Source organism: Anthonomus grandis, chromosome 2, assembly GCF_022605725.1.
Source record: "Anthonomus grandis grandis chromosome 2, icAntGran1.3, whole genome shotgun sequence".
In the NCBI taxonomy this organism is placed as follows: domain Eukaryota; kingdom Metazoa; phylum Arthropoda; class Insecta; order Coleoptera; family Curculionidae; genus Anthonomus; species Anthonomus grandis.
In genome coordinates, this window is record NC_065547.1 from 45,961,999 (window position 1) to 45,978,037 (window position 16,039).

A 16,039-nucleotide genomic window follows, 5' to 3' on the forward strand; every position below is an offset into this window, starting at 1 on the left:
TATTAAAGAAATGAAAAGCCTCTAAAGTCCCAAACGAATTAGATAAATTTTTCTTTTAGCAGTTGCGTTTATATTTTTTAACATCTAACAATTCAACAATTTTTTTACCAAAAAAATATTATAGAATTTGGAATAGATAGTGCTGAGCTTGCTAATGCGAGAATAAATCCAAAATATCGCACTCTGCAGCATTGGTTTAATGAATGGCGAACAAGAAATTTGGGACCGCGTTTTGGAGTAGGTTGTCTGTTTAGGTGATACAAGGTTTTCCTGATTTACTATTTGCTAATTTTTATTTTTTTTTAGAAATTGAAAGAAAAGCGAGATCTATACATTAAGAAGGGCATCATACTTGAATATCAAGAGGAGCCCTATTGCATATTAATCATAACAAAACTTATGCAAAGAGCTCACCAGTTAGATTTTGCAAAAGACATAGTGTTTGTTGATAGCACAGCTTCTTGTGAAGCAAGTGGTCATTCAGTGATATTTATTTTAACTTCTTGTGCGGTAGGAGCTGTGCCTCTTGCTATTTTCATTACAAAAGGACAGACAGAAGATTACTATAAAGCTGGATTTACAATATTAAAATCTAGTTTATCATTTACCTTTAATGGTCAGGGTTATCCAAAAATATTTGTTACGGATGACAGTGTTGCCGAAAGGAGTGCAATTAAACATGTTTTTCCTGAGTCTAAAACATTCTTATGCCGATTTCATATTCTTCAAGCAGTGTGGCGTTGGTTATTTGAAAAAAAAACACAATATAGACGCAAATAGTCGCCGGACTCTTTACAATGGATTTAGAGATATTTTAAACTCAAAAGATATACAGAAAGCAATTTATTTTGTTAATATCGCTACAGGAGTAGATTCTGCAAATAGCTATCAAACTAGCTTATATGCCAATGGGTTGAACGGCGATGATGAAATTAATATTAATTCAAAAATAGAAGTGTTTAGAAGATATCCACAATGGATCTCTTACGTGGAAAAATACTGGGACAGAAAAGAAGATTGGTGCATGGCCTTTCATGATTCATTTACCCATGGTCATCAGACTAACAACTTCTGTAAAGTAAGCATCCGGTTGTTTAAAGATGTTGTTTTGTCGCGTAATAAGGCATACAATGCAATAGCCCTAATTGACTTGATCGCTACATGCTTGGAAGATTATTATCAAAAAAGGATAAGAAACTTTATTCATTCAAGAAATGCAACTCCAAGACTGTGGTTAGCTTCCACACATCACTTTTCTCCAGAGGTCGGAGCTGAAATACTTCATGAATGCCCTAAAGGGAAAAAGCTTGACCTTCTGGAGAGGATGGAAATTACTAAAGCCAAGAAGAGTCCTGTTCTTGTCTGTGTTAACGACGTATTTAATTTTGAACCCAACCTTATTTTTAATAATCTTATTTAATCAATTTTATATTTACATAATCTCTTCCAACTGAAATAAGTTTAATATTGTGTTAGAATGCCTTGGCTTAACAACAAATGTTTTGAACTTCTCCTCAGTGTTCCGGTAGCCCATAGGTTATAGCCACAGCTTAACTACGAAAGGTAAAAAGGTTTTTTATTATTGAGCAAAATGTTTCGTTTCGGCCCGACAGTACCGTAGTAGGTAATTTTTTAGCTTTATTTTAATACTAGACTATCTAATACAGATATTACAATAAAATTAGCTATCCAATAGGTAGGAAATAAATGTTTTACCTGGATAAACGAGATATTTGATTGCTTTTATTTCCGAATGATTAATGATCATAATAATAGAACAGTAATATCGATGTTCGATTAAATCAATATCGCAAATGAATTTAATAAAAAAAAGGTGTGAATAAGGTTAGGTACATAATAAAATTATGTAGTTTGGAGTTTTATTAGATTTTATTGCCTATTTTAAATCATGCCTAAAGATCTTTACAGATGTCTCTATCTTTTTTAAGAAAACAATAAGCTTAACTAATACAGAAATATTTAAAATTAAAAAAAAGGGGTGCACTATAGGAATGATCATGTACTGCAGTTTTCGAACTGCCTTCAATAGACAGAAATAGAGTTGGCGTTGCAATAGCTATCAATCGAGTATGAAGGTGACTTGTAAACATATTTTCTTTAAAATGATTTTCGCATAACCGATAGCTTTTATATTATAAGTCCGAAAGTTTTTCCAATAGGTTCTCACGGCTTTCATTGCCCATATCCTGGCTCTCTAAAAATAGAATGAATGAATGAATAAAGATTCTATAAATTTTGCGTTTTGTCTAACATTAGTTTTTTCGTTGCCAAATTTTAATTTTTCAACATATAAAAAGTACCTAGGTGCTTTATATTAATATTAATAAATATCAGTTTACAATAAATATATCATCTTGTAAAGTTCGACGCGAAATAGCTAATAAAACGGATTTTTGTAAATGCCTATTATTATCCAAGTTTTTAATTTCTAAATTACTAAATATATATGATTTCAATTCCTCATGAAAACCTATTTACTATCATAATAAATCCAAAAAACCGGCATCTTTTGTTGGATCAAAAAATTACTCCGAAATATTTTTTAGATACAATTTTAGGGAGGGCTGCTTAATTTTGTGTAATCCGTTATACCGAAAATATAATATTATAGGCAATTTTGTCCGTAATAGGTACCATAAAGGTAACTTCTAAATATCAGGTAGACAAATTTTATAGATGTCATAATATGACCGGCGCCGTCTGCAGACGAGACGAGATAGCCATAATAGTATTTAAGAGGGAAATTTTTTGGCCTGAATTACAAAAAGAAAACTAAATGAGATAATAAAAATTCTACGCAGCTTGCAAGTCTATTCTGCGAATCAGTACATAACCTCTTTTAATTAAAAGCGCTCTGCGTCTATTCTATTGTTAAAACAACATGAATATATAATATGAAATGTAAATTCCGTTCTATTTAATAGAATACGACCATAAATCCCTGTCAATGTCAGAACCTTATTTTTATTAAAAGAAATAATTTTAAATCATTAAAATTTAATTCTTGGATGTTTGAATATTCTAACAAAAAAGAATTTATTAAACTCTATCAAAAACTGGGGTCAGGATTTGGGCCAAAAGGTTTTCCATTGTACGTATATTTTCACGCCTAATTTTTTCGCCCATTCCTTCTTAATCGAATATTCTGTAGGTACTTTATATAATTATTTTCCGACATTTTTGTGATAATTTTCGGCTTAAGCTTACGTGTCCCAGACGCGGGACAAATCATCAAATCAAAGAAAACGAACAAAAATACATAAAAATATCAGCGCACGCTACTGCTACTGAACGAATAATGGTAAAACCGACAACCCGATCGGACGCCAAAGAAGTCTTTTATCCAAGAGGCGGGGCATAAACGCTGCGCGACTAGATCGACGCAAACCTTTTCTCATAAGAAAGTTGTGGAGCTGTTCCGTAGTTAAGCTGTGTTATAGCGTTGATTGAATATTTGGGAATTGATTGAATATTTACCCAAATATTCAATCAACGGTTATAGTCTCTGGCTTGTAAGCTTGTTGTCGCGGGTTCGATTCCCAATAGGTGTGATATTTTACAATTTTTTATTTTTTATTTTTTGGTTCTAAATAACTGTATAGTCATCCTAACCTTAAATGTATGTTTATTTACTGTTTTGCCAACGTTAGTGGCTTTTTAAGGTTTTAGTCTTTTTAATGTCCTCTTTTTTTCTTTCAAGACTAATTATTATTGTTTTAGGCCTGATGATGCTCTGAATAGAGCGAAACACGTGTAGCTTTAAGTAAATGTTGTGAGACCGTGACTTTGTGTTTTTCATTGTTTTTCGTCTGTTGTATACGTCGGTCTCTTTGTGAAAAATGGATGAGATTTTCTTATCCAAGACTGTTGTTAAAAAACCTATTAAAAAGAGCCTCTGGAATTAATAAAAATGATATTGAATGCATCAGCCCAAAAATGTACAAAGTTCCTAGCATGACCAATAAGGGCGAATTTCATTATGTTGACGGAAACATTGTATCTTGTACTTGCTCCAGTGGAAAATTTGGTCGATTTTGCAAGCTTCAAGGAATAATTTATTTTCTCCTCCAGTAAGTTTGGAATCGCGATATTCTATAGCCAAATTGGCGTTCGGAGAAAATGTTCAATCAATAACAGTTTACGAGTCTCTAGTGGTTCCAGAAATTGAAAATACTAAAAGAATTCGACATACTGAAATCAGCTTGATGTCAATAATATTTCTGCCAATAATATTATTTCAGTGGCACCAAAAAATAATAACCCAAGTGGTTGCAGACAAGATTCTGAAGGAACTTAGGAAGAAATACTGACCTTAATGAAAGAACATCACAATACTTTTGACACAACACATTTAACCGAAGAAAGATTTCTTAAAAGATTGAAATGTATTAAAACAAAAACTTCATGGGAATCATTTTTGAATACTGCTGGTAGTTCAATACCGATTTGCCACAGAACGAACTTAAGTATTAAAGTACAACCTACTGCAATTAGTCGACGAAAAGTAGGAACTACTAGAGGTTGTAAAAGGCCTCCACTAGGTAGGCCACCAAAGTGAGAACATGTAAGGTCTAAAAAACGAAAACGTAATTTGGCAATTAACGTGGCGCAAAATCAAGTCCCATGGATCAGGACACTAACACAGTTTTTTTTAAGTAAGTTATTTAAAACATCTGTGTCTCAAAACAAACTGAAGATTTAAAAATAAAAAAATATAAAAAGAAATTTAAAGTGTGTTTTTTTGACGATAAAATAACTAAAATATCTATATCTTATATGAAATGAAAATATTCTAAATGGCTTAGACTATCACCTCTTTTCGGCTTTGTATCATGTTACCAAACACCCTGTATATCCTTGAGATTCAATTCAAGAATAATTATGTATAAGTCTTATAGTTAAATTTGTCAATTCATGAAAAGCCTAGTCATTTCATATAACGTCAGCATATACCTAGCATAAAGGAAAAACATTGTTATGCTATCTGCCAAAAACTATGACAAACTACCTCAACGGTTCTTATTAAAATATAGATATTAAATACTTATTTGTTCTTAATAAGAACAGCTACTAGTAGTTTAGATAAGCTGTTTATTTTAACATTTGTATATGCAAAAAGTAATGCGCAACATTCTGCCATCGTTTTCAGTAGTACTTTGTGATTAGTTGATTATTTGAAATGGACCAATCAAATTCGCCTAAGTGTCAAATCCTATACCGGAATGTTTAAATGCGACCGGAAGATCGTACGTATAAAATGAATAACATTTTTAAAACTTACATGGCAAGTGAAGTGATATATAAATGAGCCCGTAATAGCGTTGATTGAAAAATAGTTTTTTACCTATTCAAATACAAATTTTGATAAACATTGCACCAGTTCAAGAGGGTCACAGAATTTAGTTCTTCCATACTGCAGATTAACTGTAAGCCAGAACTCACCTTCATGTATATGGGTAAAGTGACTAAACCAAATGAAATCCTCCAACAAACTTTTAAATTAATCTAAAGAATTCCTGATTGGGCATGCATTTTATTCGGTTCAGGAACTTTTGGATTCATTTGAAACATATTCCACTGTATTTTTATTTTGTGCTTTTTAATTGCAAATTTCAATGTAAGTATTTTGTTCATTCTTTGCTATGACTAGTAATATAAATTGCTGTAAGTTTATAGCTTGTACAAAATCATGCACTGAAAATGGCTACACATTGAACACCAGCATTTAGGTAGGAAAATACCAAACAAATTACAAGATGCGATTAGCCTCTCACAATGTAGTTATGAATTTTATTACAGCTCTTTTCAGTGAGGGAACAAACACCATAGAAAGGATGTTATGTCTACTAATAAACGAATTGCAAGAAATGAAGTTTGTAGATCTATAAAGAAATTAGTATCCTGTGTACTGTTATTGATGCTCTCAAATTATATAATAATAGATTGAAATTATATACCAAAAAATATTGCTCTCAACTTTATGACATTCCATGTTTATTAAGCGATTGGTCTTATATGAACTCTGTTTTAACCGATATTAATTTGACGATGTGATGGCTGTTGAGTCATTTTGCATAGGATGAAGAGAAACAATAGACACCTTTTATTAGTTGTTAACACCAACCAAACAAATAACTGAAAAGGTAATTAAAACGAAAAATTATATCTACAGAAACCAAGATTTTCAAGTCATGTTGTTTTTTATTTATATTTAGTATAACTTAATCTTTTTATTATTGAATGTAGAATTGATGAAAAAACGATAAATCAGCCAAATCTTCTGTCTTATCGATACAAAAATAGCCTGTTTGTTAAATATCTGAGTGTTCATAATATAACTTACGTAATCTGAATGAGTTTCTTCAGGAAATTTTAACCCTGGTTGGCACCTTAAAGATTATTTTTGATCTATAACAATTAGCATTTTGATCAATTCTTTATCTAAACCAAGTGCTCATTTATTAAAAAAACTTACCGTAAATACTTCTAGGAAAATCCCCAAGTTCTCCATAACATTTTCCATCGTCGGATGTAAACCCACGTTATAAAAGTCACGACCCACCACAAACCAACAACAAAATTAAATTATTTATAATTTTATTACCGATTAGACATTTTAGTTGTATTAGTGATTCTGCCACCATGGAAGCATTAAGATTCACAGGTCAAACTAAAGTGCTGGAATACGTTCAGATTCCAGTACCAAAAATCAGCAAACCCGATCAAGTCCTGATCAAAGTCGCTTATGCTGGATTGTGCGGTACTGATTTGCATATCATCGAAGTAAGTTAAATCAATTGCAATAGTAATACGTCACAAGTTAGCTAAACAGGTATTTTTTATCGCCTATATTTAATGGACATGTTTCTGCATTCATTATTTGGAGGTTTGCTACAACAAAAAAATTTGTGTTTTATATGACATGAAATAAACATTTGCATTTTGTATCAGACTGTAGGGTCAACAACTTCAATGGTCTCTATAAAAAGTAGAGTAAAAGCAATTATTGCATCCACCAATTATTATCGGTGGTTATGTGTTACACGATTTGAATTTATTGAAAGAGCCAACATATTTTATTTTATTCATGGTATTCAGCTATATGGGGTTTAAAAGAATCTTCTACCTTTTCACTACTTCAATTCATCAGCAGAACTGAGATGAACATATTTTTGAAATATTAACTTGAGTTTTACTTCGTTGATTTTATTTCAATGAAGCTGATTTCGTTATAGACTTTGATAATTGTTGCTTTTTTTAATCAATAGAAGAAATGTAAAAGTGTACTGATAAGAAAGGGTTTTTTTTTCTAAAAAAACGTGTGAATATGATTATACTTCCAATTAGCCTGAATCCACATTGATACGATCCGTTGGGTTCACGTGATTGCTATAAGCCAATAACAGACCCGGTTTTTGTTTATTGTTGGCTGATAGCAATCACGTGAACCCAACGGATCCGTAATTACGTATCAATGTCGGTTCAGGCTTAGTTCCTAGTAACAACCGCTGAACAAATTACTATTCTTGTTAGCTATTTGTTAATATTTGAAGTGCCACTCCTACATTTTTCTACTGTAGACTACTTCTGCAAGTCTACCTCATTTGCAATAAATAACATTTATATTTCAAGATAATAATTAACGAAATTGTAGTCAATTAAGTGAACATTAAGCAAGACCACTTTTTTAGATCTAACAAAGCATTTGATTGCGTTTGTTTTAAAATCTTTCAGGTTAAAAAATTCAATTTAAAAATAATGTCTTACAGTTCTCTGTTTCCAATGCAATGGCTGGGTTACATAGTTGATGAAGCAGTATGGGTTTTTATCTAAGCAGTTTTTCGTTTATTAATCTGTTATGATGCATTAAAGATGACAAAGATCACAAGTGAATAGTATGTATGTAGCTTTTGACAGTGTAAATCCTGGCATTTTCTTAGCAAAACGAAAAGACTTGGATTGGGTGAACTCTTGTGAGATGCTTAAAAACGGTTAACCTCATATATATCCTCCTAGTATTATTAAAGTTGATATTCAAAGTTCGCACTGGGTTTTTACTTTTCAAATTATTTACAAACAAAGTAGGTAGGATGAACGTCTCATATTTGCAGATAAGATGTTTAAGGATATTCATTAAGACCCCACTGATCCAAAAAGACCCCAATTGATCTAAAAAGTTTGCAGAGTGATCCTGATGCATTGACCACCGCTGATTAGTACGAGGGTCAAACACAAACTCCAGTTGATTCGAACAAAGTCCAGATGAGTCGGAGTATTGCATTAATAATGTTTCAAAATCTAAAATAAACTATCTTGACGTAACACTCGTTTTCATATTGCACCATAGTGACTAAAGATCTTACTCGCATTAACTGAAATTGAGAAGGTTCAAGGAAAACTTCGCAAAGCCTATTATTTGGACTAAACTTGTACACGTTAGGGTTACTCTGCTTCTAAAAAGCCTCGTAATAAAATACACACGATCTTCGTATTTAAGCTATTAAATAGTTTGATTGATTCACCGAATTATTATAGCCAAATGCTGATGATACCACTAATTCTTTTAACTTTATGCATTAAATCCTCAAACAAACTTACTTTTAATAAGACCAAAACATGACTATTTACTCCTTTTTGAACACATATTAAATTAATTTTGTTGCATGAAGAACAGGTATCACATGTAACGAAAATAACTGACCCTCATCACTTCACAGGTCACGATGAACAAATCTAGAAAGAACGGTGATTATTATGGAGTAAAGCTCTTTCAAAAATTGCCAAACCATCGTCCGAATATCAGATAAATTTATTGCTATTTGATTTTATAAAATCTGTTTGTAATGGTTTTGCAATATTACTAATACATCTCTAGTTTACACCACCATAACTTCCATAAGCTTCATGTAAACTATCGATAATCCATTCTTTTAGGGATCTTTTCCATGCAATCCAGGCACTATAACCCTAGGACACGAATTTACCGGAACCATTGTGGATATTGGATCTGCTGTGATCAACGTAAAAAAGGGCGATAGAGTGGTGGTGGATCCTAACGAGTAATTATTACATCTCATTAATATTAAATTTATTATAGGTAATAATAAATTTTTTAGTGGATGTAAATGTTGTGATCATTGCCACAATGGTAATTATCACTACTGCAATATCGGAGGTATTGATAACACCATTGGCATTCATCAAAATGGAGGGTTTGCTACTTATGCCTTAGTGCCGACGACTGCTGTCACGAAGGTGCCAGAGTCTATTCCGCCAGAGCAAGGTAATGTTTTTTCCCAATTAACTATTCTGTACAAATAAGAATGATTATCTTTAATGCTTAGTGTGTAGCTGAATACAAAAACCTTTTGGAGCTACCATTTTCCCCTTTAGGAATACTACAGACCCTACATAGAGATTTCCTCTGATGATCCTGAACAAGGCAGAAGTAGGTACTTATCTATAAAGTATTTGCCCACTAATTTTATTGTCTGAGTTAAATAAGAAAATTAATTAAGATATCGTCCATGTAATTCAAGATTTTGTTCTCAAATCAATCTTTAGTACCTAAATTCTTGTCTATAGTTTAAACTTGAAGAATTTTTCAACTTCATCTAGGGACACCCATAGGAAAATGCCTCTTTTGCCAGCGTCAGTTCTGCTGCATCTCTGGAATCCATTATTAATTTTCGAAGCGAAACAATTTTCCAATGAGCATTTACTTAAAAAGTTGTACCAATAGTATTCCTTCTTAAAAAAAATACCTGTTAATCTTGGAATGGAATATTCTGAATCATTTTGGCCAGTGCCAATTGAATTTAGACTAATTGCTCGTAGTTATTTTATGTTCTATATCGATTTCCAGTAAACATTTTCCTGTTGGATTTGGTACCCTCACTCCATCTGCAGTGCCTGAAATTGACATCAGGTGAATGGTTTTCATTCATAGAAACCAAAACTAGAGGGTAACGAAAGAAAAAGCTGTCTAACAATAAGAATATGATCTAAAAATATGATTAGAAAATTATAATTGATATAACTGAGGTCTTTTGTAATGTCCACTCTAATTCAGAGGATTTTCAAACAAGGTGCAGATAGTACTTAATAGATTGAGCCAGTGACTCGATTATTGTAAGATCTGGCAATCTAAGAAATTTGGTTGATAGAGAATCATTGTTTTATAGAATTAAACTTCAGACTATACAAATTGTGATGTTACTTGTAGTCAGCTTTTAGCTGCGATACTGAATCGGGCTTTTAGTTCTACTCTGGAGATGCTAGATTGTAAGCTGTTGGAAATTAAATTTCTAGTTCTAGTGAAGTAACTGTTGAGATACTTAGGTATTTAGTTAAAGAAATCATGCACGAGATCTGTTGATGCTTAAAACCAGAACCACAACACGTTTATTTCTAATAACACAGTGATATGCACATAGATAGTAAAATAAGAAAAGCTAATCAAATATATGTATACTAGATGGTAACACATTTACGACGCGACTACAGCGCACTCTTCGCAGCCATTGGAACTATTTGGGATATAAATATGAATAATCGATATTGCAGGTAGTTTCAATAACGACCGTCATGTCAAAAAAAAAAACGCGGGATATTTGAATTCAATATGAGGTGGGAGAATTAGATTTAAGGCGTGCAGGTACTCATTAATGATTAATATATCTCACTCGAGTTATAATAAAAAGTAGATACATAGAAACATAGAAAAAAATACATAGAAAAAAATTAAGTATCCAGGGACGAAATATTCATATTTCTGAACTCGAGTGAGATAGAGACATGAAAATTGGCACATAGACTCTTCAAATAAATTCATTGCACACCTATTTCAGCGTTTTTCTCAATAATAAAAAGAAAATGAGAAATCAGCCTTGGAAGTTGAAAATATTTTTTGTAGAAAAGAATTAAGATTCCAGGGACAAAATGCTCATATCTCTGAACACAAATGAGACAGAGACTTGAAAATTGGTAAACAGATTCTTCAAAAAAATTCATTAGACACATATTTCAGCGTTTTTCCCAAAAATTAAAAAAAAATTACAAAATCAGCCGTGGAAGTTGGAAGTATTTTTTGTAGAAAAAAATTAGGTTTTCAGGTACAAAATGCTTATATCTCTCTATTCAAGCAAGCTCGAGACTTGAAAATTGGCACATAAATTCTTCAAGTAAATTCATTGGACACCTATTTCGGCGTTTTACCCAAGAATTTAAAAAAAAATGAGAAATCAGCCTTGAAATTTGAAAATATATTAAAAAAAAAATTAATTTATAAGGACAAAATGTTCATATCTCTGAACTCGAGTGAGATAAAGACTTCAAAATTGGTATACAGATTCTTGAAATTCTAGAAAAAAATTAAGTATCCAGGGACGAAATATTCATATCTCTGAACTCGAGTGAGATAGAGACTTGACAAATAAATTCATTGGACACCTATTTCAGCGTTTTTCCCAAAAATTAAAAAAAAATTACAAAATCATCCTTGGAAGTTGAAAATAGTTTTTTTAGAAAAAAATTAAATTTTTAGGGACAAAATGCTCAAATCTCTAAACTCAAGTAAGCTAGAGACTTGAAAATTGGTGCACAGATTCCCCAAAAAAAAATTAATTGGACACCTATTTCAGCATTTTTCTCAAAAATTAAATAAACTCTAAGATTTTTCGCACTTTGCACAACTCTAAGCCTCGTCCAATGTCACTTCAAAGTCCTCTCCTAAGGTGCTTACCTTATTTTTATCATAAAATAAGACTTAGATTCATTGATTTTTAATGCATGACCAGCTACTAATTAAATTCACTTCCAAGAGTTAATCTTCTATATTAAAACTAAAGTAAAGCTACGTGTCATCTACGTATGCATGTACTTTGCAATGATGTAATGATTTTAAAATATCAGAGGTATAAATTAGAAATAATAAGGGTCCCAATAGTATATTCATTATATTAGACAATATTTTATGTAAATGTATAACACCCTAAAGAGCAACCGTAAAATTTGAGTTTGTACAAGAGAACCATTGCATGGTTTAACGTGTCAAAAGCCTTTGAGCAATCAGCTATGATGTTAATTAAAGCAAATTCTGTACTTGATCTTATAAAACTACATTGGCTCTCAGTAATAATTCCATTAGAAATAAAATAATTATACATTTGATTAAACAAAACTCTTTCAAAAAACTCAACTAATGAAGGCAATATACTAATTTCTCTAAGATCATCGCAAGTAGCGAGGCTAGTTACTTTTGCCAATAGAAATCTTTATAGAAAATTTTAATCCTCAATACATCAGCTTACTACATGTAGTATATATTTTTTAATGAATGGAGTAGACAGTTTTAGCATAAAAGGAGATATATATATATATATATATATATATATATATCTCCGCTCGCACTACTATCAATTCCATGCAAATATTTATTAATTTCAGAGATATTATGTACAATGTACACTATTATAATAAATCCTATTATAAAAATGAATCTTGTCGATACAACCAGAATATTTCTTAATATTTTTTCAGAAAATAAATTAATGTCATCAGGATTACTTAAGTTAGGCGGAAGAGAGCCATTTGCCTGAGAGGTAGACCCAACATTAAAATTTCTAAGTGCACTCCAATTTTTTTAGTTACCTAGGTACCTTTTTTGCGTCTTAGATTTGTGTAACTTAAAATTCTTAATCGTTTGTATACATGTAAGCCAATCATTAATATTTTTGGATCTTTATAATCATTGGAGAGCGGAGTCTCTTTGTTCCATAAATATTTGTCGGAAAGTCAGTTTCATTATTTTCGGCGGACATGTTCCTTATAAGTAAGTAATACTCGTAATTCGTGAAAACACACACTTGATTACTATATTGACAAATAAACACGAAATACACACAATTACACTAATATTACAAATATTTTTTTGTTTACTAAATAAAAAGGTAAACTAATGTCTATAACTAAATAAAATAATAAAAGTACCGTCGCCAATTAAATAAAAGAACTAGTGATTCGAAGCCGGTCTATCTATCATCAGTTCTCTCAAAAGACCACTTTTTCTTTTCCTTTATGCTTCTCCAAGCATTCACTCCCAGCTTCGTTCCACTCTCTCGATATCTCTTAAAATATCTGATATCTCTTTATTTTTAAATTCTCCGTTAGCCATGAGGCTTTGGGCTTACTTACTTTTGGTCTTTTAATAAGAAGATGTTATTTATTTTATATTATCTCCTTTACTTTAGAAAATGTATTTGAAATTTAAAAATTGTCATCCATTATCACTACAATAGTACCCACACCTATTTTCTTATCCTTGTGGACTAGTTAAAGATAGCAAAGATTATATTTTAGTTAAAGAACTGGAACGCAAGAATTAGATTTCTAGCAATTGATGTCCTGCGACTATCATTAAAACGTGACAAGGAAAAATACGTAATATTTAATAATTATTTTCAGCTGCATTGGCAGAACCGATATCCTGCCTCTCGCACGGATGGGACATGCTCGGTCCAGTTCCCGTAGGATCCAGGATTTTAATTATCGGAGCAGGAATAATCGGAAACCTTTGGGCATGCCTTCTGCACCTTTCGGGACATAGAAAAGTAACCGTATCCGAGCCAAACATAAATAGATTAAACTATTTGAAGAAGTTAGGTAAGCAGTTAGTGATTAAAATTGCTGTTTTAATACAAAAACACTTTTTCGTTTTAAGACGTTGGTTTTGATTTGGTTACGCCTGACCAACTGCAGAAAAAACGTGATGCCGATCCTAACGGTTATGGTTTCGAAGTTGTTGTGGATTGTAGCGGGTTTTGTCCTGCTGTTGAACAAGGTTTAAGCATGCTTACTAAGGGAGGCAAGCTTTGTTGCTTTGGTATTGCTCCGCCAGATAAGACAATCAGGTTTGAGTAGTTGCTCTTTTTGTAGTATCAAATAGTAAATAATTGTCTACTTTTAGTGTATCAACATTTGATTTGTACGTGCGGGAAATTACCATATTTGCAGTAAATATTAACCCATTTAGTATGGTGAAATCTATAGGGTTCATCGAGGCTATGGGAAAAAGGTATTTGGAGTATGGAAGACTGGGAATACAAGTTTTTGACTTGAAAGACTACAAGACGGCTCTGGAGGCTCTTAAAGCCGGTACTATTGCCAAAGCTATGTTTAGGTTAGAGCAATAAGTGAATAAATAATTTTTTGTCTCTGATGTATATTTTTACCTCACTTAAAAGGTTCGTCATCATCAACGTATTTTAAAACGATATATTATGTAAATAAGTTCATTTGGCAATTACTAACTGTTTAATTATACGTATTTGCTTATGAATATGATAAGCAATCGAACGCAGTTCACTTATTAACAAACAGTATTTAAATATTTTTTATAGAAATGCATATTAGTGTAATTTTACAGATATGGAAATTGCAATAATATATCATTAAGATTGTTACTTTATGGAGTAAATAATCAATAATTAATTAGAAATATTAACATTGAAGAGCATTCATTAGATTTGACGGAAAGAGGTTACATTTTATGCTTCGGAATAAATAGTTGATTTAGCTTTTGCACCCATAAATTTCAAGGCTTAAAAACTTACATAGTATTAGGGCACAGAGCTTTTAGGAAAGTAAACTACATATATCATAATACCATTAACATTTGATATATAGTGCATTAATTTCAAAATACCCTTATAAACTTATTAAAAAAAAACACGTCAATTTAGTCAAATCTATGGTCTTCATTTGACATATCACAGGTTAGGTGAGGACGTGATTGATGGACGTTTGTGAAATATAAATTTAAACGTCCCTTTGTATAACTAGACTGGCGTATTTCTTTTTTTAGAAGAAGAAGTTTTGAAATGAAAGTACCGTTTGTGAAGCCAATGTTGAGAATCTTTGTTGAATTTGAAAATCGATTGATACGGTAAATCATTAATTTCTTTTAATGAAAAACAAGTAAGATGTCGAATATGAAGCAATAATTGGTCTTTAGCAACCAAATTTATTAAAAAGCTATCTTACTAATAGAAAGCAATCGGTAAAAATAAAAATGGTTGATGGTAAAATGCATATTATTATTAACCAAATTATTATATTAATAATAATATACATTTTTGGACATTTTATATTATACTTTTTTCCTGAAACAGAGAATTTACTGATGGCGATACAAGATTTGATGCAACCGTTGTCGTAATCCGACATAATAACTTCGGAAAACTATTACACCAACACATTGCTCAAAAAGCAAACCTGGTAATTAATGAAATCTTGATGCATAAGTCCAAAGAACAATCAGTACTGGAAAAAAACCTAAGTATAATAATAATAGAGCACCTTATTGCAACATTGGCATCAAAAGTATAACCTAATAGCAGGAAAAATACATCAATATATTGCTATTAGATACGTATTAAATAGGAATAACAACCATGTTACAAATATTTTCCCAATGCCATACTTGAGAAAAAAGAGTTGAAATTCTATCGGCACCTTATGGTACTCACGGACAAGAAAATTAAACATAACAAACCAGTATTGGACAAAATACGTGAGGAGGTTTCTCATCCTGAAGATAGAAAGAAAGAATTAATAACTTGCTTAAGAATATAAGCAAATCCTAGCCTTTGGGTAGGTTTTCATTGTCCCACTGTTGATATCATCTACAAGTATCACTTTTACGCAGAAATCAACAATATTAGACACTGCAACATTTTAAGGAAAGTTTTGAATAGTTAAACTATATAATTAAAACTTACCTCCAAACATCTCAAGATATATACATTTTCTAATTATTTAATTACAGGCTTACTGTTTATATGAAGGAATACGATTATATTTGTATGATGATTGATGGTTATCACCGACAAGGAGCATTGCAAAAGATTTTATTGGGTTAAGATTTAACCCACAACCTAGTAAGCTCAATATTTATTTTTAAGTTGGCTTCCTAAACTTCAGGCATATCAAAATGATAAATTAATTGAGTATCAACAGC

At 31.5% G+C, this 16,039-nt stretch overlaps 1 protein-coding gene and 1 long non-coding RNA gene across 2 annotated transcripts in view; one reads left to right on the plus strand and one right to left on the minus strand.

The window, feature by feature from the left end:
* LOC126733641 (uncharacterized) overlaps positions 1–6,634 on the minus strand; it is a 38,029-nt gene extending 31,395 nt beyond the window's left edge. The window contains exon 1 of the long non-coding RNA XR_007659800.1: positions 6,497–6,634. This is a non-coding gene — a long non-coding RNA (uncharacterized LOC126733641). The remainder of the gene's footprint in view (positions 1–6,496) is intronic.
* Positions 6,635–14,239, plus strand: LOC126733639 (uncharacterized). The gene is made up of 6 exons (XM_050437034.1): positions 6,635–6,804; positions 8,956–9,080; positions 9,138–9,304; positions 13,486–13,683; positions 13,742–13,931; positions 13,988–14,239. Exons 1-6 carry the CDS (start codon positions 6,664–6,666, stop codon positions 14,211–14,213), a joined length of 1,047 nt encoding a protein of 348 aa, XP_050292991.1. The 5' UTR covers positions 6,635–6,663; the 3' UTR covers positions 14,214–14,239.
* The last annotated feature ends 1,800 nt before the right edge of the window (positions 14,240–16,039 follow it).